Below are 27,885 nucleotides of genomic sequence, written 5' to 3'. Positions count from 1 at the left end.
TTTCATCTCATAGCCTCTGGAAAAAAAATTTCATTGTGTACTCCTAAGAGAATAAAAGTGAAAATAACGTCTTGGTATGAATATGAAAATATTTTTACTTGGTGGGCTTCCTGTAAGGGTTTAGGAAGCCCAGGAGTCCCTGAGCCACACTTTGAGAACCACTGCCCTACCCTAGATGAGCATCAAATGGGAATGCTTTGACTAGCGTGGGTAATAGTGAGAACTCCCAGACAAGGAAGAGAGGGGATCTCTCTTCTTGTAAAGCCCCCAGTCTGGATGAATCACTATAGATGCAGCTTAAATTCAGGACAAAAGTATTTTTGAACCACATTGCCCCTTATTACCTCTTATGTCATTTTCTCTGTTTTTGTTTTCCTCAAAATTTGGTTGTCTGCTCCAAAGGTGTTCCCAAGGGGTTGGCCTCAGCCTTGGGGTTCACCAACTTGAAACAAAGTCTTCCCTTCAGGCTCCATGATGACTGTTAAGACAGAGTCACAGCCAGACACAAAGGTGACTCACTCACCTCCTCCAAGGTCTTCAGTCATGCTGCCTGGGTTCAGGATTCTCATTTCCTCCCTGGGAGCTCCACACCCCCAATCCCATGGCCCAAGCAGGACTCCGCTCTTACTGGAGGGGATGTCACCTGTACTTACCTTCTTGAGTGGACAGGGACTGTACTGGCTCCTGGTAGTTGAAACAATGAGCATGAACCAATAAGGAAAAGATTGGGGAGCAAAAGCAGAAGACTAGGTATGGAGCAGCCCTGGAGAACAGTACATTTCAGAAGGTGAGGTGGTCCCCATATGAGACAGAAAAAGATGTGTTTGAGAAAGTAGATGAAACCCAGAGAAGAGTGCTAACATAAACATCAAGGGGTACAATTGAAGGAAGGAGCTGTCAAGAGTAGCCAACTCTCAAGTGTCTTTGCATGTCCCTATTCCTGTGCCCTTCCTTCCGCAGGGCTGAGAAGGATGGGACAAGCACCAGGATAGATGCAGTCTGTACCTACCGCCCAGATCCCACCGGCTTCAGGCTGGACAGAGAGCAGCTCTACCAGGAGCTAAGCCAGCAGACCCATGGCATCACTCAGCTGGGCCCCTACACCCTGGACAGGAACAGTCTCTGTGTCAATGGTGAGAACCTCTATGGCTGTTGGGGTCTCCTCCCGAGTCCCAGATGGGGTCTCCTTGCAGTGCAATTTCTCAGTACCCAGGTTCATAGTTCTGGGCCAACCTAGAATTTCCATGGGGGAATTCTCTTTCCTCAGAACACCTACAGAGCTTTCTTCCCTCCCTCTCCACCTCCCTCCCTTCTTTCCTTCTTTCCTTTCCTCCTTTCTTCTTCTTCTTCTTCTTCTTCTTCTTCTTCTTCTTCTTCTTTTTATAAAACTAGTATTTAATAACCTGTCATTTTAAATACTAGAAACTTTGGGGTGCCAGGGTGGCTCAGTCGGTTGGGCATCTGACTTCAGCTCAGGTCATGATCTCACGGTTCATGAGTTTGAGCCTCGTGTCAGGCTTTGTGCTGACAGCTCAGAGCCTGGAGCCTCCTTTGGATCTGTGTCTCCCTCTCTCTCTGACCCTCCCGCCCCCCTCTCTCTCAAAAGCAAATAAACATTAAAAATTTTTTTTAACATTAGAAACTTTGAGAACAAAACGTTTTTTTTTTTTCTTTTGGAAAATTCTTAGGACCTGCACTTGCCTTTTTCTCATCACATTATTTATAATACAGAGCACATCTTTTTCTGTACCAGGGTGAACTGTCATATCGCTTTCTAAGTTTCCATCAGATTCTAGCATTTTTCCCTGTGTGCTTTCAGTGTGGTAATTTATCTCTGAAAATTTCATTAATGTGAACTTTTGTCTGTGGATGTTACCTCCTTTAGATATTCTCACCTTTTCTGTCACAGCTTTTCTTGTGAATGCTGATAAATCTGTCACCACTACAGTCTTCTGGTTGCATAAACGGAGCCTCTCCAATATCAGCAGCGTGAACATCCATGTTCGTTTAATTCTTCTCTAAATCCTACTATTATTTGTTTTTATGCTTTTAATTTAAGTTTTTATTAAAAAAATTTTTTTAAGTTTATTTATTTTTGAGAAGGAGAGACCGAGTATGATCAGGGGAGGGATGGAGAGAGAGGGAGACACAGAATCCGAAGCAGGCTTCAGGCTCCGAGCTGTCAGTACGGAGCCCGATGAGGGGCTTGAACCCAGGAACCACAAGATCATGACCTGGGCCAAAGTCGGACGCTTAGCCGACTGAGCCAGCCAGGTGCCCCTAATTTAAGTTTTTATTTTAATTCCAGTTAGTTAACATTACAGTGTTACATTCGTTTCAGATGTACAGTGTAGTAATTCAAACTTACAACACCTTATGCTCACAGAACAACTTCCAAGGTCTGGAAATAAAGGCTCTCTCCATAGTCTCTCATTGCAGTGACCTTTCACAGAAACCCAACGTCAGAGAAGGAAGAGAACAAAGCAAGCCCGCAGTGGCTGCTGACGTTAACTCCTCCCCAACAGGCAATGAGTTCCCAAAGTGGGGACTGATCCACTTTTTTCTCTTTGTTATAACAGCTTGTGGCCCTTTACTCATCCTCCAGGGCCCAGGCAGAACTACAACCCACCTGAGAAGCAAACAATAAAGCTGTTAGCAATGTTTTTAGCAATAAATCCCTCTGCATCAACGTTCTTAGCAACAAAACCCACAGTAACGCCTGCACTAAAGGCTAATATTTATTGAGGGATGCCTGTGATCTGGAACATTGTGTGTATTGTGTCTTACTAATCCTGTCCAACACTCTGTGAGGCATTACGTACATTTTACAGAGGAGCAAACAAGGATCAAGGAAGGACATCTATTTATCCCAAGACCAGAAACCTTATATAAATGGTAACATCATGACGCAAACCCTAAATTGGCTCTAAGGCCCCCAGAAGGGACCCCAACTACAAGGCTACACTGCAGACTAACCCAGTTAGAACAAGCCTCAAATCTCAGGATGGGAAGGCATATCAAGGAGCCTCTAACACAACAATTTAAACTAAAGCTCAATCATGTCCCCTGTGGATTGCCTTTGACATTTTCTTTCTATCTGGATTAAAATCTGTATTGTATTTCAATAGTCTTTGAGAGTTACTTAAAGCTGTAGTTGACAGTGTGGGTTTGGGTGATTTACAGGTCTTTCTTTAAGTGCTGGTCCTGTTTTTTTGCTCCCCCTATGGCCCTGAAGTGTCTGTTTTTAGCATGGAATTTTTAAAACCCTCACCTAAGCTTATTGTAAAGGTCAACTGGGATAAAACCTGAGTAATGTAAGTAAAGCACAGGGCTCCCTCTACTGGGTCCGGTCTCAGAGAAGAGTTTCATTTCAAGAAACCTAGTCAGACCATCAGATATAAAATAAGTCTAAGTTTTACTTGCATTGCTTACCAAGCCTCAGAGAGGATCCAATCTATGACCCAGAACCATACTTATTCAAACCCTCTTTTCCCCACTCCCTCTTATTCTCCAACTTGATGCTTTTTGGTTGACTCCCCAGTCTGTCTGTCTATCTCACTCTCTCCCTCGTTCAACATTACAGAAATCCAGGAACTGTGTCAAAAATCAAGCTGTTTCTGAAAACCGGAGAAGTAGGAAAAACTCAGAGATCAAGGACAAAGTTATATTTAATTGGTGGAGAAAACACAAATAAGGCTGGAAACACATAAAGCTGTTGTTCCTATGACTCATCTGATGAGGTTGCTGTTGCTTCTGGCACCTCATGAAACCCCCACAAGGTGGGGGGTATTTTGATTATTATGGTCTTTGTGGTTAATGATACAGAGGATGACACAGTCCTGAGCATTGGAGTACCAGGCAGCTAACTCATAAAGAGCAGCCATCGTTATCTTTGATGAGTCTCAGAGAAAGCACTGGAGAAGGGTCTGTGTCCATGTTTCAAGTCCTATCCTCACCCTTTTCTCCACCTCCTCCCATTGACTTCCTCTTCCTCTCTGGCTCTCTCTGCAGGTTATAACCATCAGTACTGGACCCCCACCACCAGCAGTAAGTCACAAGGGCCCAGATGTCCCTGCGTCCCTGGGACACTTCTTCCCTGCACCCATTCCCAAGGGAGAGTACCCACGTATCCCACTCCCAGATTCTCAGCCCCAGAGCAGCTCCAGACCACCAATTAGAGACACAAGTTCCCATCAACAGCCCTGTCCTCTTACTGCTTCATGATTTATGTTGATGTTGTGTTTTCTTTCAGCTCTGGTGACCTCCACATTTTCTCCAGGGCCATCGATATCTCTGCCTCCCACCCCCAGCTCTACAGGTAGGAGTCTGATCTCTGAGTCCCATGAAACTTCAACTCCCATTCTGGCTGATCTCCAGCCTGTCTCCTGTGCTCCTCCATCTCTGGCCATACCAGCCTTGTTTCTGTTTCAGGGACCAAACATCCTCCCATCCTCAGTGCCTTTCCTCTTATGTAATGGGAACTCAGCTCTGTTCCTGATTTCCCGTTGTCCTCCAGATTCAGCTCAGCTGGCTTTTGCTCAGACTTCCTCCTATAAAGTAGCATCATGTCCCCATATCCCACACACAGGTGGGATCTAATCTCTACCTCTATGATCGTTTCCTTCATGGAAATTACTACCGTTTGGCTTTCTTGACTTCTCAAGAAATTTGTGGCCCATGATCTGAGCACAAAAGGTCTTGGTGCCTCCTCTTGCCACCAAAATGTCTGTGACAGGTCAGCCTTTGGGGACACTCTGGGATGAGAAGATTGAGGTTTCCTTTTGAGCTGACAGGACACATCTAACATGGAGGTCCTCCCTTGGCTGGCCGAGGAGGGAGGTATCCCAGATGGGATATCTCAGGCCTCACCTACGGGACACTATGGACAGAGAGATGGCACTAGTCCCTTCCCCCTAATGTATAGCTCAGGCCTATAATTGTGATGGGTCTCCTCTCTCTCCTTCCCTCCGGCTGCAGTTGTGGGCCCAGCCCTGGTGCCATTCACCCTCAACTTCACCATCACCAACCTGCTCTGCACCCCAGACATGAGGCACCCAGGCTCCATGAAGTTCAACTCCACTGAGAGGGCCCTGAATCGCCTGGTAAGAGCCCAACAATGCCTCCCCTGGCCTGCCTTGTCCTTACCCCACCCAGTCACCTCAGCCCCTCATGCTCACCTCTCTCTCCTTCCTCCCCAGCTTGGTCCCTTGTTCAAGAACACCAGTATTGGCCCACGGTACTCTGGCTGCAGACTGACCTTGCTCAGGTGAGACTCCCCTCCCTCACAACGGTTACAGGCAAGTTCACCTGGCGGTGAGGACCTAAACATGGCAACTAGAAGATGCATAAATGGCTTCGAATGGAATTCCAAGAATTCAGATGGAAGGCATCCCCTCTGGCTGAGTGTATCGGAGAGGGCTTCCTGAAAGAGGTGGCTGTCCAATAAAGGTCTTAAATTACTTGGATAAGAAGAGCCATGGAGCATTCACACTCACTGGTCAGAAATGAAATGAGGTACCTCAGGCCATGCCCTGTGACAGGTGCTAAGTGCACCTAGAGATTGAGTCATGGACTCTTCCCTCAAGGTACCCACAGTATGGAGAGGACAGCAGCCATATAAACTTAAACATAATAGTAACAGGGTTAGTACAATGATAAAGCACTACATGGAAGCCATAGGAGCCTGGAGGATGGACTTTTAGCTGAATGTGGGGGAGTTGAGTAGAAGCAGTCTGGCGAAGGTGATGCCTGAGCTGAATGAGCATTAGCCAAAAGAATTGCCAGAAGACATTTTGGCAGAAGTATTTCAAGGGTTGGCATATCTCAGATCAGGCGGGGATTCATGGAGTTTTAAGCAGAGCCTTGATGTAATGTCATTTATTTTAAGTAGTACACAGGTAGATATGGGTATGGGAAAATTTGATGTGATAATGGGACAGGAGGTGGGGAAATCAGTGAGATGTTGGGCTCACCTAGATGTTGCCTGGATGGGGGGACCAAGGACAGGGGAGGTCCAGGATGCCTCCCACATGTTTGGTTCTGGCCCCAATTATGGGAACATGGCAGAAGGAGGAGACTCTGTGTTTTTAGGGGGAATTAATAAACTTAATCTGGGACAAATGGAATATAATAAGTCTGAAGGACATCCTTGGGGCTGTTGGTGACATGGCACAGAGCTCAGGAGAGGGGTCTTGGCCAGAGAGTAAGATTGGATCTCATGAGAATAAAGCTGATAGCTGAACCAATGAGTATGAACCATATGACTCAAGAAGAATGAGGCCAAAAGAATAGAAGTTGGCTGAGGCTGAAGCCTTGGAGATTAACCACTTTAAGGAGTAGGAAGATACCTAGATGAGAAGGTCCCAGAAAAGAATGTGTGTGAGAAACCAGACAAGACCCGGTAAAGAGAAATGTCATAAGGCCAAGGCTGGGGGTGGGACAGGCTGAAGGCAAGAGGTGAACAAAGTATGTAACTCTCCCACATCTCAGGATGTCCCTATTCCTACGTCCCTACCGCCCTAGGACTGAGAAGGGTGGAACAGCAACAGGAGTGGACGTGATCTGCACTTATCATCCTGACCCCATGGGCCCTGGGCTGAACAGAGAAGAATTGTACCAGGAGCTGAGTCAGCTGACCCACGGTGTCACCTGGCTGGGCACCTACACCCTGGACAGAGACAGTCTCTATGTCAATGGTGAGTGTCTGTGCTGTAGTTGGTATCTCCCAGCCCCATGTTTCTCTCTACCAGTGCTCCTCAACTGGGGCGATTCTGCTCTCCATGGGACATTTGGCATGTCTGGAGATATTTCACATCATACCTGGAATGGTACTAATGACATCTAGTAGGTAGAGGCCAGGGTGCTGCTAAACATCCTACAGTGCACAGAGCAGCCCTCCACCATGAAGAATTATCTAGACCAAAATGTCAATAATGCTGAGTTTGAGAAATTGCTGTATACAAATTGATGGTTCCAATGCAAACCTAGCATTTCCTTGGAGACTCATTTTTGAATGCCTAACGCATCATGGGAAGCTGATTTCCTTTCCCTTTTCACCTCCTGGAATAACATTTTTCTTCCTCATTTTCACTGCTTCCCATAAGAGACCAACATGCAGACTCTAGGAAAAGAAGTGGGTGATAAAGAACTCTGTGGTTAAATTTTCCAAATGGGCAGCAGGTGACCATTTCAGCCTTCACCCCATTTCATTCTCTCACAATGATGACCAATTTACTAAGTGCCCACAGACCAGTCAGTATGACACAGTCTTCATGAGATAACATCACATTTAGCAAATAGTCCATGAATAATATCTACTTACACAACACCATTAGCAACAATGCCCCTAACAGCAATGCTAATGCTGAGAATAATAAGTACAATAGCGGCTCTTATCAAAAGGTTCTTATGTGCCAGGAATTGTGATAAAGTCTTTTATAGGTATTATCTCACATTGATCTTACTCACAACCCTGTGAGTTGTTACAGTCATTTTTATGGAGACAGCCATCATGCTTTCAGACAGGAAGTCATTTCCCTGAGATAATCCAGCCATCATGCCTGACAGGGTCAAGACTCAAACAAACTGGAGATTGAATCTAAACTCCAAGTTCCTAACTACAAGACAACACCACAGACCATCCAGATAGAGAAAGCCTCAAATCTCAGGATAGGAAGGGGCATAACTGATCTCTAGCCTAACAATCTAACCTAATGCTTGGTTAGTTATGTCCCCTCTATATCAACTTGGATATTTCCTTAAAACGGTGGTTGACAGTGATTGGCAAGGGACAGATCTCTGTTTTATGTGATGCTGGGCAAGCCATGCAACCTGTCTAGGCTTTAATGTCCCATTTACAGAATGGAATAAACATATATACCATGCAGGATTTTCCTGATGGTCAAATGAGATAGTTCACAGGAATAACCCAAGTAAATCATGGGGCTCCTCTGGGTCCAAAATGACTCCCACCCCTCACAGAACATCCAAGGAGATGATCATGACCCAGAGAAACACTGATGAAAAATTCTCTTCTCCCCAATTCCTTTCAGACTCCAATTTTTATGCCATCCATCTGACCTCCAAGTCTCTTCTCACGTTCATTATCCTAGCCCATTCCCAAAGTTTCTCTAATATTCCAAACCACATGTACATTCCCTCTCCTCCATCTTGCTTGCTTCCACAGACCGCTCTCTCTAATGGCCACAATTTTGTCACTTAAACACCACCCCCCTCCCCAGAAACTAAGCTAGAAAGATAAAGTCGTACTATCATAAAATTTTGTGAAGGGAGAGAAGCTGAGAGAGCAATGATAAAGTTGTGGATAAGCCTTGGAACACTCTTGTTTGTAATTACATTACCTTGTAATGTACTGTTTAGTATTATTTCTGGTGCATAGTATATTCCCAGTAAGCAGGGGCAGTTATTATTATTGTATTTTTATTTTGGCAATAATAATGGGAACGATGTTCATCACTATTTTCAAGGGATAAGCCACATGAGGGCACTGAATGAAATGTAGGAGCCATTATTGTTCATTTATAAATCACAGCAAGTTTGCTAATGAATTTCATCTCTGGGTCTACTGTCTACCCCTTCCTTAGCTCTTACCCATTATAACAGTCCTTTACTCCTTTCTACAGGTTATAACCACCGGTACTGGAACCCTACCACCAGCAGTGAGTATTCAAGACCGAAATTTCAATGCCCACTGGACCCTTATTCCCCAAAACACATTTTTCTGGAGGGAAGCTGCCAATTCTCCTTCCCTAAGTGTCTAGCTACAGACTCAGAAGAGCCCCTAACCCACCCAGGGTCTTGCCCTGAGTCAAGACAGAAGACCAAATTCTAATGAATAGCTTTAGTCCCCCATTCATTCAGGATGGGACTTCATAATTTTTCGCCTGTTCTTTTTTTTCTCAGCTCCAGTGACTTCTACATTCTCTCCAGAATCTTCCACATCTCAGCCCCCCATCCTCAGCTCTACAGGTAGGAGCCTACTCTCTGGGACCCATAAAACTTCAACTCCACACAGTCTGGTTCCTGTAGACCATCCACCCTCAGAATGTCCTACTCACTCCCTCCCTCACTCTCCAAACTTTGGCCACATCAGACACTGTCTGTTCTCTAGTGTCCTAACCTCTGGACTTTATATCAGCTCTTCCTGGAGATCCACTACACCTGGAACCTCATTGCTTTTCAGATCCCAGCGCAATCTCACCTTCTTTGAAAGACCTTCCTAGACCCTCTTATAGGAAGTAGCACATCTGAATACACACCTGGACCACAGGTTTTCACTATCCACAACCATGAGTATTTTCTGATGGAATTTACTGCTATTTGCTTTATTCAGTATTTATGTATCTGTCACCTTGGAGCTGAGCACCTAGTCTGCACTCACTTTATACTGATTGACTGGTTGAATGAATGAATGTAGCAATCTTGCGTATGTCCACATTTGTGGATTTTATTCGAATGTCCAGAAAATCATTCAGGATCCTAGTCCTGGACTTGGTTCTTGCTCTGTTTCCTCATCTGACCCAGATGTGGGTCTAAGGGCTCTTGAGTCCCCAGGAACCTGAAACAAGGTCTTGATTTATGTCGGGAAACTTGTCTTACTCCAACCCTTAAGATTTATTTTAAAATTTGAGTCTATAGGTAGTTTTCACACTTATGTCATGACCAAGACAGGGCATCCCTGACCTTTAATCCTGCCGTGTGCATCTACAGTTATGGGATACAAGCCGGTGAGCTATAATTTGAATCCTGCCTTCTGGAATTCTGGGTTTTATGAGTCAAGACACTGCAAACTTTGCTCAAGCTTTAGACAGAATGCACATTCTCCACTCCCTACTGTTCACCCTGATCAACTCAACCATTTCTGTAACAGGCTTAGCTCCTACAAGCTTGGCATGTGCTACAGACCAAGTCATTCCATGACTGATGACGTCATTTTTTCTGTAGATGCATTCAAGATTTCTTCTTCATCTTTGGTATTCAGAAGTTTGATAATGATGTATCGGAACATGGTTTTTCTTTGAGTTTCTACTATTGGGGATTTTTGAAGCTTCCTGAATCTGAAAATGTATGTTTTCAAGAAATTGGGGCAAGTTTTAGCTCTGATTGCTTTTTTTCCCCCAGTTATGCCAGTACCATTTATTTAAAAAATTTCCTTTCTCCATTAAATTATACAGGTGCCCTGGTTGAAAATCAATTCACCATAAATGTGAGGCTTTGCTTCTAGACTTTCAATGATATCCCATTGATCTACCTGTCCTTCTTCATGCAGTACGTCACTTCTTGATTACCGTAGCTTCGTCTACTGTAGGTTTTCTTTTCTTTTTGTTGTTTATTTGGATTCCAGTTAACATACAGTGTGGGAGTACTTTCAGGTGTACAATTTAGTGATTCGGCACTTCATACAACACCCGGAGCTCATCTCAGCAAGTGCCCTCCCTAATCCCCATCACCCATTTAACCCATCTCCCCGCCCACCTCCCCTCTGCCAGCCATCAGTCTGTTCTCTATAGTTAAGAGTCTGTTCCTGCCTGGTCTCGTTCTCTCTCTCTCTCTCTTTCTCTCTCTCTCTTTTTCCCTTTCGCTCATTTGTGTTGTTTCTTAAATGGTACGTATGAGTGAAATCATATGGTATTTGTCTTTCTCTGACTTATTTTGCTTAGCATGATATACTCTAGCTCCATCCGTGTTGTTGCAAATGGCAAGATTTCATTCTTTTTTTTCAGTTTTTAAACATTTTTATTTATTTTTGAGAGAGAGAGACAGAGTGTCAGTGGGGGAGGAGCAGAGAGAGAAGGAGACACAGAATCTGAAGCAGGCTGCGGGCTCTGAGCTGTCAGCATAGAATTCTAATATTCTGTGAATAATATTCACCTATTGTGAATAATGCTGCTATAAGCATGGCTGTACAAACAGAAAGATATCTACTTTTGAGTTAAAAAGGTATTGTAGGGGCGCCTGGATGGCTCAGTCGGTTGGGCAGCCGACTACAGCTCAGGTCATGATCTCGCAGTCTGTGAATTCGAGCCCCGCATCGGGCTTTATGCTGACAGCTCAGAGCCTGGAGCCTGCTTCGGATACTGTGTCTCCTTCTCTCTGCTCCTTCCCTGTTTGCTCTCTGTCTCTGTCTCTCTCAAAAATAATAAACATTAAAAATTTTTTTTAATTAAAAAAAAAAGGTATTGTAGCTGTGCTGTTCATTTGTGGGACTTGGGCAAAATTTACTTTCTCTGAGCCTCAGTTTCCCAGACTGTAAAATGGAACTGGTAATACTTGACTCTGAGGATTGTGGTTAGGGTAAGCTGAGACGCCAGAAATGAAATGCCCAGTACAAAGGCTGGCCCCCAATTGGTGCTCCTCAGATGAAACCTGTAAACGGTACTGTCACCCAGTTCAGACTTCTGGCATTCGATTCTTCACACCCTAACCCCAGAATGACCATACAGTGTTTTTGTGTTTGTGTTTGTTTTTGTCTTATGGGACACTTTTGACAAAGAGAGGGAGGGTTCTAATTAATATTTACATGCAAGCCACATGACTGTTCAGGGAAAACTAGGAGATGTGGTCAGTCCATGTAAAATCCACTCTTCAAAGACAGTTTAGTGAAACTGAGACAGGAGTCACTCTCAGGGGGAATAGACAGGCCCACTCAGCGGTTGCAAGTTCTCTCGTGGTGACGTCAGAAGACAATGGGAGACCTCCACCCCAGGGGGCAGCAGAGTGATTTCGCTTCTTTTCCTCCTACCCAAATGTCCACCAGCTGTTTTTCTTTAGACACACTGGGCTGAAGAGTTGAGGTTCTTTTTCCAGCTAAAATAATCCATCCAGGTTGGAGGCCAAGTGTGGCTGGATGCAAGGGTGACACAGATACGGTGGCCACCCTTGGATCTGCCACCTACAGCCATCCCCACCAGAGAGTCATAATGGAGCCCCTCTCGCCCTTTCTGGCTGCAGGTGTGAGCCTGTCTCTGGTGCCCTTCACCCTCAACTTCACCATCACCAACCTGCGCTACACAGAGGGCATGGGGCCCCCAGGATCTGAGATATTCAACTCTGTAGAGAGGATCTTGAATCGTCTGGTGAGAGCCCCTCCAATGCATGCCCTCCAGTGCCTACTTTTGTCCTTCCCAGCCCCTCAGACCATCCTCTTACTTCCATGTCTTTCATCCCCAGCTCAAACCCTTGTTCCAGAACAGCAGCATTGGGCCCCTCTATTATGGCTGCAGATTGACCTTGCTCAGGTGAGAACTCCAGAGTTCACATGCAGGCCATGTGCAGGGGGCAGAGGGACCATGAGCTGGACCATCATCCCAGAACAGCTGACCACCAACTGCCAGTCTGTCTCACATTGCATTCCTAACCAGAAAATGCAGAATCCTCTTGGACTGCCCTTCCCAGGTGACAAGGTTGAACTTTTCCGAAAGATCTTTCTTCTGGAACTCATCAAGAAAACAATTGGTCAGTCATGCTGGCTTTATCACAATGGAGCCATAGTTTTCAACCAAGAATGATTTCCCTCCCAGGGGATATTTGGCAATGTCTGGAGACATTTTTTGTTGTCAAAACTCAAGGGTAGGAGTTGCTACTGACATCTAGTGAGTGAGGCCAGGGATGCTGCTAAATATCCTACAATGCAGAGGATGGTCTCTCAGGGCCATGAACGATCTGACTCGAAATGTGCACGGTGCCAAGGTTGAGAAACCTTGCTCTAGGGGGTGCATAATTCTCTCTCCTGCTTATGTCACATTTTTGATAATGATTGGCCTGCCTATAACACCTAGCCAGCAGTGACCAAATCCTGCTTTCTGACCTCTCAGAGGTGGACTTGGGATCACTGAGTAGTAAAGTACAGTGGTTATATAGTGGGTTTTTTTAAGTTTATTTATTTATTTTGAGAGAGGCAGAGACAGAGATAGCATGAGAAGAAAAGGTGGGGTGGGGGAGACAGAGAGAGAGAGGAAATCCCAAGTGGGCTCCACACTGTGACCACAGAGCCCAACACGAGGCTCAAACTCCTGAAACCATGAGATCATGACCTGAGCCGAAACCAACTTAGCCACCCAGGTGCCCCTATGCAGTTTTATTTAGAGTCTGACAGGCCTACCTCTCCTACTTCAAGGCTGTGTGACCTGAACAAGTTACTTAACATCTCTGTGCCTCTACCTTCTCACCTGTCAGCTGAAGTATCTCAATTTGCTTTCTTGTACAACAAAGTTAGCCCATGATTCTGCTGGAAGATTCTCCTGCCTGGGTTGGCTCAGCTGATGTCAGATGAGGCTCATTCCTGTGTCTGCAGTCAGCTGCTGTCTGGGATACCTTCGTTCTCCTCCACATTGTCTCATCCTCCAGAAGGCTAGCTTGGGCTCATTCACACGCTCAGAGTTCCGAGAGCAGCAAGAAATGGCAAGCCCTATTGCACACCTGCCTTCCAAGCCATTGCTGGTATCACATTTGTGAACGTGCATTGGCCAGTTCCAGTTCTATGGCCAAGCCCAGATTCAAGAGATGGAATCTCTTTGCTTCTTTTTTTTTTCTTAATGTTTATTTATTTTTGACAGAGACAGAGATAGAGTGTGATCAGGGAAGGGGCAGAGAGAGAGGGAGACACAGAATCTGAAGCAGCAGGCTCCAGGGTCTGAGCTGTCAGCACAGAGCCCAATGCGGGGCTTGAACTCCATGAGATCAAACCGCAAGATCATGACCTGAGCTGAAGTCAGACACTTAACTGACTGAGCCACCCAGGCACCCCGAAACAGACTCCACTTCTGACTGAAGGAAAGAATTTGTGGTCATTTGTGTGAGCATAGTGAGGATTAAAATGAGAGGTGCTTAGTTAGCAAAAGAACTAACATATAAAGAACACACAGTAAATTATTCGTAACCTTGCCTAGACCTAGGTACTGAGAATAACTCTAGCATGTGGGAGCCCCCACATGTGCACTTGGCTCACCTTACTCTTTGTGTGAGATCTCCCAATCACTGACCTTTTGTCTGAGGATGGAATGCCCTCAGCTCTAAAGACACCACTGTCCTCCAGCCACAATGCTATGTCTTCCCCTTTCCGCTGGCCTTGAGATTTCTCTGGCTCTCAGATACCACACAGCCTCATGCCCCTCTCCACCCAAGGCTGCCTGCTGACCTCACTGTTTCTTTGAAAAGGCTCAGTCTCTCTCACTGCAAGGTCCATTCACACCAAGAACTTTGGCCCTATTAATGCCTAATAAAAATGGCTGTCTTCTACTGAGCATTTACTAGTGCTAAGTGCTGTAGGGTCTGTCCTATTACCTCATTTGATGGGTGAAAAAAACAATGAGCTACAGACAGGTTGAGAGACTTACTCAGAGTCAGCCAGCAACTGAGCAGCAGAGCTGGGGTTTAAGCAATTTGACATTGCCTTTTCTTACCTTGTCTAAGTCCTCTCCATCATGCATCTGTTGTTAGCATCTGTTTCAAGAATAAAACCCAGTGATTCATCACTTACATACAACACCCAGTGCTCATCCCAACAAGCGCCCTCCTTAATGCCCATCACCCATTTAGCCTATCCCCCACCCACCTCCCTCCAGCAGCCCTCAGTTTGTTCTCTGTATTTAAGAGTCTCTGGAGGCGCCTGGGTGGCTCAGTCGGTTAAGCGGATGACTTCAGCTCAGGTCGTGATCTCACAGTCCGTGAGTTCAAGCCCCATGTGAGGCTCTGTGCTGATAGCTCAGAGCCTGGAGCCTGCTTCAGATTCTGTGTCTCCCTCTCTCTCTGCCCCTCCCCTGCTCATGCTCTGTCTCTCTGTGTCTCAAAAATAAATAAAAACATTTTTTAAAAAGTCTCTTATGGTTTGCCTCCCTCCCTGTTTTTATCTTATTTTTGCTCTCTTTCCCCTATGTTCATCTGTTTTGTTACTTAACTTCCACATATGAGTGAAATCATATGATATTTGTTTTTCTCTGACTGACTTGTTTCACTTAGAATAATATACTCTAGCTCCGTTTTAAAGCTCAGCACAAGGCATCAGTATTTGGAGATGCTGCATATCCTCTGTGCTCAAGGACCTTGGTTGTCCTAATCATTTCCAACCCTCCTCCAGCACCAAGGCTGTTCCAGGTTGTCCACCAGCCCTTCTGCTTTCTCTGTCCCCTCCTTCAGTAGGGCTTTCCCGGGCTCCTACCTCGAGTCCCCACCTCCCCTTTCCCGTGTCTTTCCCTGCCCAGGCCTGAGAAAAAGGGAACAGCCACTGGAGTTGATGCTGTCTGTACTCACCATCCTGACCCCATGGGCCCTAAGCTAGACAGAGAGAAGTTGTACTGGGAGCTGAGCCATCAGACCCATGGTGTCACCCAGCTGGGCTCCTTCACCCTGGATAAGAACAGCCTCTATGTCAATGGTGAGCAACCTTTTTTGTAACCACAAGTTGAAGCTAAGGATCTGCCCCCCACCGCCCGCCCGCAAGGGATGTGAACTCTCCAGTTCATCATAGAACCCACCCTATGTGTTATTCTCCGCCTGCGTGATATCCCTTAATGAGTCAAGGACCCCCATAGGCCCTCCAGTTTGCAAATCCTTTTTTTCTCTTTGCAGCCCTGCATTTCAGGGCTGTGATTTATATACTTGTCTGGGCCACAAAGTCTTTATCCAGACTGATAAAAGAGGATATCTCTCTGGCTGAAGTCAATGGCTATTCAAAGATCTGGCCATCTCTGTTCCTGTCAATGTCTATCTCAAAATCCCCTCTGGAGCCTGAAAAGCACAGTTGACAACCCCATTTCTAGAAATGTTGGTGTATTTGTCTTCCCAAATAAATTGCAAGCTCATGAAGACAGGGGACTGGGTCTCTGATTTCTCAGCCTTTTAGAAACAAGGTAAAGTTACCCCTGAATCACAATTGCTGAACTGCATAGACTTGAAGTCTTAGTTGGGGGTAGGGACTGGTGGGCTTTGGGCTATATCATGGACCTCCCTTTCCTGCTTGCATCCCAGTTCTGTCTCCTTTTCTCATTTCAGGTTACACCCACTGGACCTCAGCCCCCACACCCAGTGGTGAGTACCCACAGCCCTGATGACTACATGCTGTGGACCCCTGGTGGACAGCCACTGATCCCCTGCCCCAGGGCCTGGGGAAGAGAAGTGGCTAGGAGACCTGACGGTCTTACCCAGTTCCTCCTACATTCAGTGGCTCTAGCTGGACAGGAAAGATGCCCTACTCTGAGTCCCCTTCTTACTCCAGACTATTCATCCTTAGCTCCTGTGACCCCTGTGCACTTCCCAGGGACCTCGATGGTGCCAGCCCACTTCTCCAGCTCCACAGGTAGGTGACTTCTCTCTCCAGCTCCCTGTGAGGAGTCTCAAATCTATATCTGGAAGTTATCAAGAAAAACCCTGGAGCTACCATGGGCTCCCCTGCTCTGCTCTGACCTCCTCAAGAGCAGAGAACGTGTCCTCATCTGTCCAGCTGCATTGGCCTTAGACAATTGACCAGCCCTCTCAGTGCCTCAGTGCCCTCATCAGCCAAGTAAGAATAATCATGCCTCATAAGGTCGTTGTGAAGGTTGAATGAAAATGTATGGAAGCACACAGCACAGGGACTACCAGAGAATTTAATACGATGGACATCACTGGGCACATGACCTGTGCCAGGCGGAGGGGAGAAGATGCTGAGCCAGGTGTGGTCCCTCCCCTCACCAAGTTGACAGTGTACTAAGACTGGAATTGAATGTGCAGTTACAATTGATAATAATTGTAAAAGATAACCATGGGGCCCCTGGGTGACTGTCAGTGAAGCATCCAACTCTTTTTTTTTTTTTTAAGTTTATTTATTTTGAGAGAGAGAGAGAGAGAGAGTGTGTGAATAAGCATGAGCCGGGGAGGGGCAGAGAGAGAGAATCCCAAGCAGTCTCTATGGTGTCAGCACAGAGCTCTTGGGCCACCTGGGTAGCTTAGTCAGTTGAGTATCCAACTCTTGGTTTCAGCTCAGGTCATGATTTCACAATTCATGAGTTCAAGCCCCACATTGGGCTCTGTGCCGCCAGTGCAGAGCCTGCTTGGGATACTCTCTCTCCCTCTCTCTCTCTGCCCCTCCCCTGCTCACGCTCACTCTCTCTCTGTCTCAAAATAAATAAATAAACGTGAAAAAAATTTAAGATAACCATGTTATTCAGCACATAAACATGCCACACTCTGTACTTCTGCTTCTTAGTTTTATTTTTCATTTTTTTGATAGGAAAAATATTTTCATTTATTTATTTATTTTAATATAATTTATCGACAAATTGATTTTCATACGACACCCAGTACTCATCCCAACAGGTGCCCTCCTCAATGCCCATCACCCACTTTCCCCTCTCCCCCACCCCTCATCAACCCTCAGTTTGTTCTCAGTATCCAAGTGTCTCTTACAGTTTGCCTCCCTCCCTCTCTGTAACTATGTTTTTTCCCCCTTCCCCTCCCCCATGGTCTTCTGTTAAGTTTCTCAAGATCCACATATGAGTGAAAACATATGGCATCTGTCTTTCTCTGACTGACTTGTTTCACTTAGCATAATATCTTCCAGTTCCATATTCACGGAAAATTGCAAAATATAGTAGAGTTCCCTGTATGCTTCATTCAATTTCTCCTCAGTGGTTACACCTTCTGTAACTACAGTATAATATCAAAACCAAGAAATTAATTATGAAAATCTATAGACCTCAGATTTTACTAGTTTTACATGGATTTCTGTGTGTGTGTGTGTGTGTGTGTGTGTGTGTGTGTGTGGTTTTATGCCATTCTATTACATAGGCAGATTTTCATAAGCACTGCTACAATCAAGGCTCAAAACAGTTCTATCACTGCAAAGGTGTTTTACAGGCATACCCACCCAGCATCACTCTGGCAACCACTAATCTGTTTCTCATCTCTTTAATGTTATTATTTTGGGAACGTATTAATAGCATAATACAGCATGCAATCATTGGGGATTGGCTTTTTTTTTAATATTTTAAAATTTTGTTTATTTTTGAGAGAGAAAGAGACAGAGCATGAGCGGGGAAGGGGCAGAGAGAGAGAGAGGGAGACACAGAATCCAATGCAGGCTCCAGGCTTTCAGCCGTCACCACAGAGCCCAACACAGGGCTCGAACCCACAAACTATGAGATCATGACCTGAGCTGAATGAGGCACCCAGGTGCCCCTCAATGACATTGAGTTTTAATGACAACAGAACAGGGGTGTCTGGGTGCCTCAGTCAGTTAAGCGCCCAACTTCAGCTCAGGTCATGATCTCACGGTTGGTGGGTTCGAGCCCCGCATCGGGCTCTGTGCTGACAGCTCATAGCCTCGAGCCTGCTTCAGATTCTGTGTCTCCCTCTCTCTCTGCCCCTCCCCTGCTCATTCTGTCTCTCTCTCTATCTCTCTCTGAAAAATAAATAAACATTAAAAAAATTGTTTTTAAAGACAACCGAAAGAAGCTGGTTTTGCCTTCTTGCTTTAAATATACTTTTGAATGAGGATATACTTGAGAGGACTTATTCATAAAATGTCTTATTAAATGAGTTAATTGGGGGAAAAATTGTTAGCTGACAAATTGTTCCTCAGGCAAATTTTCAAACGTGGCATTGAAGGCTGAACCTACCTGGGAGGGTCTCCAAAGGTGCCCTGGTAGGAGAAAGAAGCTGGCTGGAGCCAAGACAGTCTTAGGGTCCTTAGTTCTTGGTTCATCACCTGGTCTCATGTTCGTCCAACCCAGCCTAGGGGTTTTGAGGGATTTGGGCGTTGAGCAAAGAAAAAGATATGACCAGTAGATGGCAGTAGCGCACACAAACGTGAATGGGCAGCACGGGTTTGCCTGCCGGGGAGGAACCTCCGAGGGGACATCTTTAAGAGGTTAGGGCATGAGGATCCAAATAGAACATACCACTGCCTCCGCTCCCCACCCCCACTCCATCCCCAGCCTCAGATGAACAGAGAACGATACCCAAAAAACATCCCAGGTGAGGGTAGTCTCTCCCTGGCATCTCCAAGATGATAGAGTCCTCTGAGCAGGCTAGGGTCGTGTGTCCCAGTGGCCCATTGCCTTACAGCTGGTCCAGACCCGACTCAGTGCATAGCCTCTTCTCCTCCTTCCCCACTGCAGCTGCTGGTCCTGCCCCAGTGCCCTTCACCCTGAACTTTACCATCATCAACCTGCACTACACGAAGGACATGCAGCCGAGCTCGGCAAAGTTTAACTCCACAGGGTCAGCTCTACAACGCCTGGTGAGAACCCCCTGAAACCCATCCCTCTCTTCCAACGTCCTCCCCACCCTCTTTGAGTCTCCTTCCTATACTTCTGGAGGATACGGACGGCTGGAGGGGAAGAAAGTTTCTAGGTTCAAAACTTGGATCTGCCATGGAGAAGTGATGTGCCTTCGGAGTAGTGATCTTACCTTCTGGTACCATTTCTTCCTCTGTAAAACTAAGATCATAAAAGCATTGATCCCAAAGGGTTCTTCTGAGAATTAAGTGTTGTATCGAGATGACTGGGGAGCTGCTGTTTTATTTTTGAATATGGTGTTTTAAAATGACGGTTGCTTTTACGTCTATTTTTCATTCACCTTCTTCCTCCTTCCCAGCTCAAGCCCTTGTTTGCCAACAGCAGCATTGGTCCGCTCTACATTGGCTGCAGAGTGACCACACTAAGGTGAGACCTCTTCTTTTTTTTTTTTTTAATTTTTAAAAACATTGTTTTAATGTTTATTTATTTTTGAGAGGGACAGGGACAGAATGCGAGTGGGTTAGGGGCAGAGAGAGGGAGACACAGTATCTGAAGCAGGCTCCAGGCTCCGAGCTGTCAGCACAGAGCCCCATATGGAGCTCGAACCCACGAACTGTGAGATCATGACCTGAGCCAAAGTCGGACTGAGCCACCGAGGCGCCCCTGAAAACACTTCTTTGTCTTGCCTTAGGAGGCATAGTAAGGGATGGGCTGGTTGGGCTGGCCAGGACCTGGCCTGGGGAGGGAAGTAGGTGCCAAGGGCACAAAATTTAAGGAGGTGCTCCCCCTCAGGTGCTCACCCTGTGTCTGCACAGCCCCTGAGAGCAGCACTCCCTTAAATGTTGCATCCAGGCACCTTGCGTGTCTCACACAGTTCCCAGCTCTGGTGCCAGCCCTCTCTAGGTCATCTTAAATCCAATCCAATCATCAAACTTGCAAGGTCCGAACAGGTCACACTCAGACAAGAAATGGCATGCCAGCACGGCAAGCATCGGACGTTTCTTTTTTCTAAGAACCTTCTTGGAAGTCCAAGGACTATTCTTTTGGAATCCAGGTGACGGTTAATGTGCAAAGAAACATAACATCAGTGGATAGGAGATGGGGCCACTCTGGCTTACATGTTCCATGTCCCAAAAGGTAACCAGTATCTCTTGTAACAGTCCTGACACGTTAAGAGGTTTACCACGCCTAAGGAAGCCCAAAGCGATAGCTTCCATCAGGTATTGTTGTCCATTTTCGGCCCTCCCAGAAAAGATGCAGGCCGTCAACAAGGGGTCATTGTCACCATAAGCAGCATCACCGGTAAACACGAGTGACATTGCACCTTTAACAAGTTTCTAGGAGACCAGAGCTAGAAGCAGCTTGGCTCCAGGTCACTTCCATCCTGTTGAGGTGCAAGGGACACTCTGTCCGTCCCCAGTAATCTGGCAGTGCTACCTGCCCTTCAGGGTTAATTTTTCCTGCTTCCTTTGCCAGGGAGCTGGGAATACAAGAGGCAGGTGGACAGTGGGTAGGGGGTCTTTGCTAGGCAGCATCTCATGCTCAGGTGCTCAGGCCCAAAAGTTGGGTTAGATCAACTGCTCAGAGCAGAATCCAGTGCTCAGAGCTGCTATCCAGTGCTAGGGACTGTAAATGCTTGGTTCTGTGAATATTTGTTAAACAATTAAACAGTTAATTAAAGAGTTATCTGGCACCAAAGCTAGATATTAGTATCATTTCCAAACCCCATGACATTCTGAAATGATATTTTTAAATGTTTTTATTTATTTTTGAGAGGGAGAGAGAGAGAGAGAGAGAGAGAGAGAGAGAGAAAGAGAGAGAGAGAGCACGAGCCCAAGTGGGGGAGGGGCAGAGAGAGAGGGAGACCCAGAATTTGAAGCAGGCTCCAGGCTCCAAGCTGTGAGCACAGAGCCCGATGCGGGACTTGAACTCACGAACCATGAGATCATGACCTGAGCGGAAGTTGAGTGCTTAACCAGCTGAGCCGCCCAGGTACCCCCCAAACACCATGACATTCTAACAAAAGGGTTAGAGCATTATCCACACTGCAAAGATGGGAGAACCGAGTTAGACCCACTTATGTGGATTATTCAACAAGTGACGGAGCCAAGGTTTGAACCGATGGTCATCTGACTCTAAAACACCCACTCTGGTCCTTTGTTGTGTAAAGATGCCCCTTCTCTTACGATCAGCTCCTGTCTGGACAACAAAAAACAGGGAAGCAGGCATTCACATACAGGCGGGCTGATAGAATGATGTCCTGCCCGGGATGCCTCTCTGTCGCATACCCATGCCCAGGTCCTTCTCTCCCCAGGCCTGAAAGGGGTGGAACAGCCACTGGAGTTGACGCTGTCTGCACCTACCGACCTGGCCCTTCGGGTCTCCAGCTGGACAGGGAGCGCCTCTACTGGGAACTGAGCCGCCAGACCCATGGTGTCACCCAGCTCGGTTCCTACATCCTGGACAGGGACCGTCTCTATGTCAACGGTGAGCATCTGGTGGTGACAGGGGTCTCCTCCTGTACCCCAGATGGATTATTCTGTTGGTGCCCTGAGCTCTGGACAGAGGATACATCTCTGTCTGCCTCTAGACGCTTCTGTCCTCATTCTTCTTTTCCTTGTGAGATCCTCCTTCCCCACCAAGGGCTACATCATACACAGGGAGGTGGAGAGTCAGAGAAAGGTTATAGGAGGCACTACCCACTGTCTGGAAGGGACAAGACCTCCTGATGGAATCGGTCCTTCCAGCAGTGGCCCAGCCCCTTCATCCTTTGCTTAAACTTTTCAAACATCCCACCTCTCTCTTATCCACTCTCTGCAGGTTACACCAGATCACCACTGACCCCCATCCCCAGTGGTAAGTGCTCAAACCCTACATGGCTCTATGCCCCCACACCTTGTGGGAACAGCTGCTCCCTCTACCCTAGCCAGGGACTCATGGAGGAAGGAAGCCTTGAGGGGCCTGGTCACCCCCATACCCCTACCTCTACCTTCTGTGACTCGGGCTGGGTATCAAGGTCCCCTGTCTTCGGCATCTCCAAGGTTATAAGGCTGCATCTTTCTTATTTATACTGTTTGCTTCTCAGTTCCTGTGATTTCTACACCCTCAGGAACCTCAGTAGCTCCAATCTCCTTCTCCAGCTCTACAGGTAAGAGCCTTTTCTCCATGTCTCCTTCCTTCCCACCCACGTGCCTCTGTGCTTAGCAATGAGAAGGGCAAAAGGTATGTGCAGGCAGGTCACAACAAGGGGACAGTGTGGGGAGGATGATTTTTGGGGACCATGCCTTTGTAACAGACCAGTCCAACTCCATCCCTAGGTTTGGAGAGCTCTGTAACTCTAGGTTTTCAATCCCAGGCTAAAGCAGTGACTCCTTTTAATCCACTCTGCTTTCTGTGAAGGTGTTGTGTCAGCTAGGTTTTACTGCATAACAAATGACCCTCAAATTTACTGGATTAAAACAATCACATACTGCTCTGCTCTCTAGTATATAGGTCAGCTGGACAGTTCCTTGGGTCTGAACCAGGCTCCCTTATGTGTCTGTAGTCACCTGCCCGTAAGCTAGGTGACTCTGCTTCTGGAAGATAACTGACGGATGGCTGGGGTGCCTCAGTTCCCTTCATGTGGACTCTCATCATCCCATAGACTAGCTGTGGCTTCCTCATATGGTGATCACAGACTTCCTAGAAGCAAGAGAGGCCATCCCATTGGCCACAGCAAGTCACGGCCAAAAGTCAAGAAATAGGCTCTTGGCAGAAGGGGCTGCCACACCACACTGCAAGGGTGTAGAATCTGTGGTCACTTTTACAATCTACCTCAGGTGACCTGCCAGGGACCAACCTGTGACCGTGTTGGCCTTAGGGGACCCATGGGGGGTCGGTTAGTGAGATTAGATGCAGTGGTACATTCTGGAACAACTCTCAAAGCTTTACCTCCTGCTAGAGTAGAATGGAAATAGTCATGGGCAAATCCAGGACTAATTCCCAAAGGGCAGAGACGAAAGCAGAGAAAGCAGATGTAAGTAGCAACAGCAACAATGTCTACAAAGCAGTGACAGCACCATTCACAGCTTGTTTGTCACATCATGCAGACTCTGCTTTACGTGTATGATCTTCGACCCCAGCGGATGGACACTGCTCTTTCTCTGTTTGAGAGAGGCATAGACTGGTTCTTGCGGGGCTGAGTGTTTTTCTGAGGTCACACAGCCAGCAGATGGGCAGGACTCCTATTTAAGTCATTCAAGCTCTAGAATTTGGGCTTCTGTCCTAAAATAGCTGTGTGGCTTTGGGGAAGTGACTTAACTTCTCTGAAACTTGTTTTCATCCTCTGTCAACTGGGACTAAGTAAAAGGATTCACTTCCAGGGTTTGTTTGAAGACTACATGAGATACTGGATAGAAAGTTCTTAGCATAGAGGAAGCTCTTACCAAACATCAGCTCTCATGATTGCTGTTATTTTTGTTGTGATTATTAACATCATTACTATTAGTAGAATAACAAAATAAAGTCTCCCATTTGGGGAGGAGATATTCTGAGCTCTTGAACTAGATGTGAATATACTGGGCACCAGGGATGTGGATCCAGACTCTACCCCACCATCCCTAAATCCAGCTTAGACAGTGGCTCAGGGCATGACTTTTCTCCCAACCTCACTGCAGTCTCCGGCCCTGACCTGGTTCCATTCACCCTCAACTTCACCATCACCAACCTGCGCTACACAGAGAACATGCAGCTTATGGGTTCAGCCAAGTTCAACGAAATAGAGAAGGTCTTGCAGAGCCTGGTGAGAGCCCCGCCCACCTCATTCCTTTACCACTTGCTGATGCCCGCCTACCCACTGACCCCAGCCCCACCTACCTCTCCCATGTCCCGCCTACCTCCCCCATGCCCCACCCACCTCTCCCTGTCCCCCAACGGCTGCCATCCCCACCCAACTTGCCCCAGCCCTGCCCTCGTCAAGCTCAGACCTTCCGCTCACCTCCCTCTCCTTCAACAGCTCAGACCCTTATTCAAGAACACCAGTGTCGGCCCCCTCTACTCTGGCTGCAGACTGACCTCGCTCAGGTGGGACCCCCAGAGAAGATGGCCCAGTGAGGCACAGTGGAGATTCTTACCATGGTCCTCCAGGGCTCACTCCTCACTTTGGCCTCAGCCCTTTCCAGCTCCCAGCCTGGGATAACCACTGTCCCTTGGGCTGCTGGCCCCCAGGCCCTGCTCCAGACCTTCCCATCCTCCTGAGTCTCAAATCTCCCATGCAATATTTAATGGGAACAAAATGACAGATCATAGCAGCTGGAAAGTTGCTGGAACCGAATTCCTTCATAAAGGACCCATCCCTGATCCTTCACAAAGGCTATGATCCCCAGTCTACCATGTCCACACTACATGCAAATATTTCTGAAGGCTGACACACAGCAAATACTTAGTCAGACATTGGAGTTCTTGGTGTATGGTCACTACTGACATTCTGGGCCAGAGAGTCCTTGTCATGGCTGGCTGTCCTCTGCACTGTAGGCTAGTTAGCAGCATCTTGACTACTCGATAGATGCCTATAGTATCCCCACCCCAAAGTAGTGACGACCAAATCTGTCACCAGGCATTGCCAAATGGCTCCTGATCCAGAGCGTCCCAGGTTAGAGTCACTGGGCGAGATGCTTCCTGTCCATCATCTCCCTGGACTCTCTTAATGTCACTACTATTACCCCTATGTTATAGATGGGAAATCATCAAGGCACAAAAAAGCTAAGGAGCCTTCTCAGAGCCAGTGGCTGTCAAGTGGTGGGGCCAGGACTCAAGCCCAGCCTCCTCAGAGTCCATACCTGTTCCCACTAAGCTTCTTTGCTTCTTTTCTTTGGGAAGAACCATGGGTTCCCTTCCCTTCCCCATAATCCCAGCCTTCAATTCCCTGCTCCCTTCCAGTGCAGACATGTGCAACTCAGCCCCCCTTCACTGAGTGATGGGGCTTCTGAGCATGAGGGGGCCCTCTCCATTCCGAGGTCCCCTGGAGGGTTCAGCCTTGGTGGGCATCTCCCCAGGATATCTCCATGGCTCCAAAAATAGAATTTGAGAAAGGATTCCCTCCCTGCGGTGCTAAGATAGAGCAGGATGGAATGAGGCCCTCTTTCTTGGGGTCTAGCCCAGGGTACTGATGCACCCACAGCAGAAGTGCCCTCCTACCACTGCCCTGGCATTCTACAAATTTTCTTTGCATTCACAAGCATTGCTTGAGCACCTACTGTGTCCAAGCTCCATGCTGAGCTCTGAAATCTCCATGGAGGCCAAAGCATTGACTCTGCCATCAAAAAGAGGGTACCACGTTAATTATATGCAAACACATGCAAACATATGCACACAAATTAATTATATGTAATTATTATATGTGAATTATGTGATTAATGATATAAAAACACATAACTTAATGGTGAATAAAACAATAGTGGCAGATACTCCCCTAGCACTTAGGGATGTACCAGATACCGTTGTAAGCCTTATACTTACAACAACAGACTTAATCCTCACGAGACATACCTGGGTACCATGATTACACCCATTTTATAGATGAGAAACTGAGGCCCGGAGAGACTGTTGCAGTGCCGAGAGATGGGAAGTGTAGTGGGTCCAGGAGGAACTGAAGTGGCAGCTCATACCTGGAGAGGAGGACTCGGTGGCCAGGAGACATGGCTCCGGGCCAGGAGGAGTGGTTCAGGGAGAGGGAGCCACAGCTGAGAACCTAAGGTAGCCAGCATGCAGAGCAGACATTCTCACCCACAAGGGGGGAGGCGCGGGGTGGCCGTGAATGCCGTGATGTGTATGTTGGGACGGCACAGTGGGGCTTCATCCACAGGCAGTAGGGAGCCGGAAGGATTTCAGCAGATTCCCGACAAAGGCAGATTCCCATTTTAAGTGAGACTCGGCAGTGTGATGATGGTGCATCATAAAACACAGAGGGGCCCGGTCTCAGGAGGCGGCCCCGAAAGGAACCATTTTCAGCATGTGGAGCAAATTCCCTCAGTGGTGGATGACGAGCATCTCGGGGCCTGTCGACAGGAACCGCACCGCTTCCTGGCTTTCGCCATGGTGCCCCCATAATGGTAGCCCTCAGGGACCCTCTGCAGATGGATCTTAACCTTCTGCACCGCTGTGTCCTGCCCTCCCCAGGCCCGAGAAGGCTGGAGCAGCCACCAGGGTGAACACAATCTGCTCCTACCGCCCCGACCCTGCGGGCCGCGGGCTGGATAGAGAGAAGCTGTTCTGGGAGCTGAGCCGGCTGACCCGTGGTATCACCTGGCTGGGCCCCTACACCCTGGAGCAGGACAGTCTCTGTGTCAGTGGTGAGTAGCGGCCACCTGCCCTTGGCTGAGCTGTCAACCTCACGTTTCCCGCCCCCCCCCCAACCCCCAGGGCTTCTTTAGTCCTGCTTCACCTCAACACCTCCCCTCTCTCTCGCCCTCTGTCCGCAGGCTACACCCACCAGACACCAGTAACCGCCCCCAGTGGTGAGTACTCAGGGGTCTTCAGGAGCTCTACCCCCCCCCCCACCACCAGGGAAGGAGGCTGCTGCGGGCACCTACAGCTGTCAGGGAGGGAAGAGATCAGGGACACAGGCTGGGAAGTCATTGCAGTAAGACTCAGCTGTGCGTCACCTCTGTGCTGTTGGCTGGACACAGAGAAATGGCCACCACGTGGGGGTGGTCGGGCGGAGGGAAGGAAGTACCTGAACATGGGCTCGAGTAAATAAGAATGTCAGGTGGTAAACTGTCTCCTGCAAATCGCGCCCACCTTCGCCTGCATCATGTGATGGTCTCGTGTCCACACCGGTGGTTCTGAGATTAGGTCCCCAAGGACCCTCAGCCCTTGCTACAGTCCCCAGTGAGACGGCTGCTATTCCCAGGCCCTCGCGTATCCATCCCGGGCCTGACAGCCTGGCCTCTCCTCTCCCTCCCCTGCTGCAGCCACGGGACATCCCCTTGTGCCTTTCACCCTCAACTTCACTATCACCAACGTACACTACGCTGAGGACATGCAGCCTCCTGGATCCTTGAAATTTAACACCACGGAGAGGTCCCTGCAGCGCCAGGTGAGAGCCGCGCCCACCTCACCCTGCCAGCCCCGCCCACCTAGTCTCCATCCTGCATTCTGGTGCCAGCCCCGCCCACTCCTGCCCCATCCTCCGGGAGCTAGCCCCTCCCACCTCATTCTTGCCCCGCCCACCGATACCCATCCTGCCCCTGCATCACAGATCATCTATGTTTTTTAAATTTTTTTTTACATTTATCTATTTTTGAGAGACAGAGAGACGGAGCACAAGTGGGGGAGGGGCAGAGAGAGAAGGAGACACAGAATTCGAAGAAGGCTCCAGGCTCTGAGCTGTCAGCACAGAGCCCGACGCGGGGCTGGAACTCACGGGAGCCGTGAGATCATGACCTGAGCCGAAGTAGGACGCTCAACTGACTGAGCCACCCAGGTGCCCCACAGGTCATCTATTAAGTTTCCTTGCCCTCACCCACAGCTCGGACCCTTGTTCCAGAACACCAGTGTGGGCCCCCTGTACTCAGGCTGCAGACTGACCTTGCTCAGGTGAGACCTTACAGTCCCTGGCCAGGGCTGCCTTAAGCGCTTTCAGACCCTAGGAGTTCCCTCTGCTTCCTTCCTTCCC

General features: G+C 47.7%; 1 protein-coding gene across 1 annotated transcript in view; it reads left to right on the top strand.

Annotated features, from left to right (window-relative positions):
• MUC16 (mucin 16, cell surface associated) overlaps window positions 1-27,885 on the top strand; it is an 84,426-nt gene that overhangs the window by 27,388 nt on the left and 29,153 nt on the right. The window contains exons 7-30 of the mRNA XM_078443432.2: window positions 961-1,133; window positions 4,012-4,047; window positions 4,253-4,318; window positions 4,978-5,102; window positions 5,199-5,266; window positions 6,523-6,695; window positions 8,643-8,678; window positions 8,923-8,988; window positions 11,971-12,095; window positions 12,190-12,257; window positions 15,219-15,391; window positions 16,009-16,044; window positions 16,247-16,312; window positions 19,113-19,234; window positions 19,591-19,658; window positions 21,547-21,719; window positions 22,053-22,088; window positions 22,318-22,380; window positions 23,888-24,012; window positions 24,226-24,293; window positions 26,388-26,560; window positions 26,690-26,725; window positions 27,182-27,306; window positions 27,739-27,806. Of these exons, the coding sequence (XP_078299558.2) occupies window positions 961-1,133; window positions 4,012-4,047; window positions 4,253-4,318; window positions 4,978-5,102; window positions 5,199-5,266; window positions 6,523-6,695; window positions 8,643-8,678; window positions 8,923-8,988; window positions 11,971-12,095; window positions 12,190-12,257; window positions 15,219-15,391; window positions 16,009-16,044; window positions 16,247-16,312; window positions 19,113-19,234; window positions 19,591-19,658; window positions 21,547-21,719; window positions 22,053-22,088; window positions 22,318-22,380; window positions 23,888-24,012; window positions 24,226-24,293; window positions 26,388-26,560; window positions 26,690-26,725; window positions 27,182-27,306; window positions 27,739-27,806 (2,268 nt within the window). The remainder of the gene's footprint in view (window positions 1-960; window positions 1,134-4,011; window positions 4,048-4,252; window positions 4,319-4,977; window positions 5,103-5,198; window positions 5,267-6,522; window positions 6,696-8,642; window positions 8,679-8,922; window positions 8,989-11,970; window positions 12,096-12,189; window positions 12,258-15,218; window positions 15,392-16,008; window positions 16,045-16,246; window positions 16,313-19,112; window positions 19,235-19,590; window positions 19,659-21,546; window positions 21,720-22,052; window positions 22,089-22,317; window positions 22,381-23,887; window positions 24,013-24,225; window positions 24,294-26,387; window positions 26,561-26,689; window positions 26,726-27,181; window positions 27,307-27,738; window positions 27,807-27,885) is intronic.

The sequence above is a fragment of the Panthera onca genome, chromosome A2 (assembly GCF_046562875.1).
Source record: "Panthera onca isolate mPanOnc1 chromosome A2, mPanOnc1 haplotype 2, whole genome shotgun sequence".
NCBI lineage: Eukaryota > Metazoa > Chordata > Mammalia > Carnivora > Felidae > Panthera > Panthera onca.
Note: the sequence above shows the minus strand (reverse complement) of the source record. Positions and strands in the feature narration are given on the sequence as shown.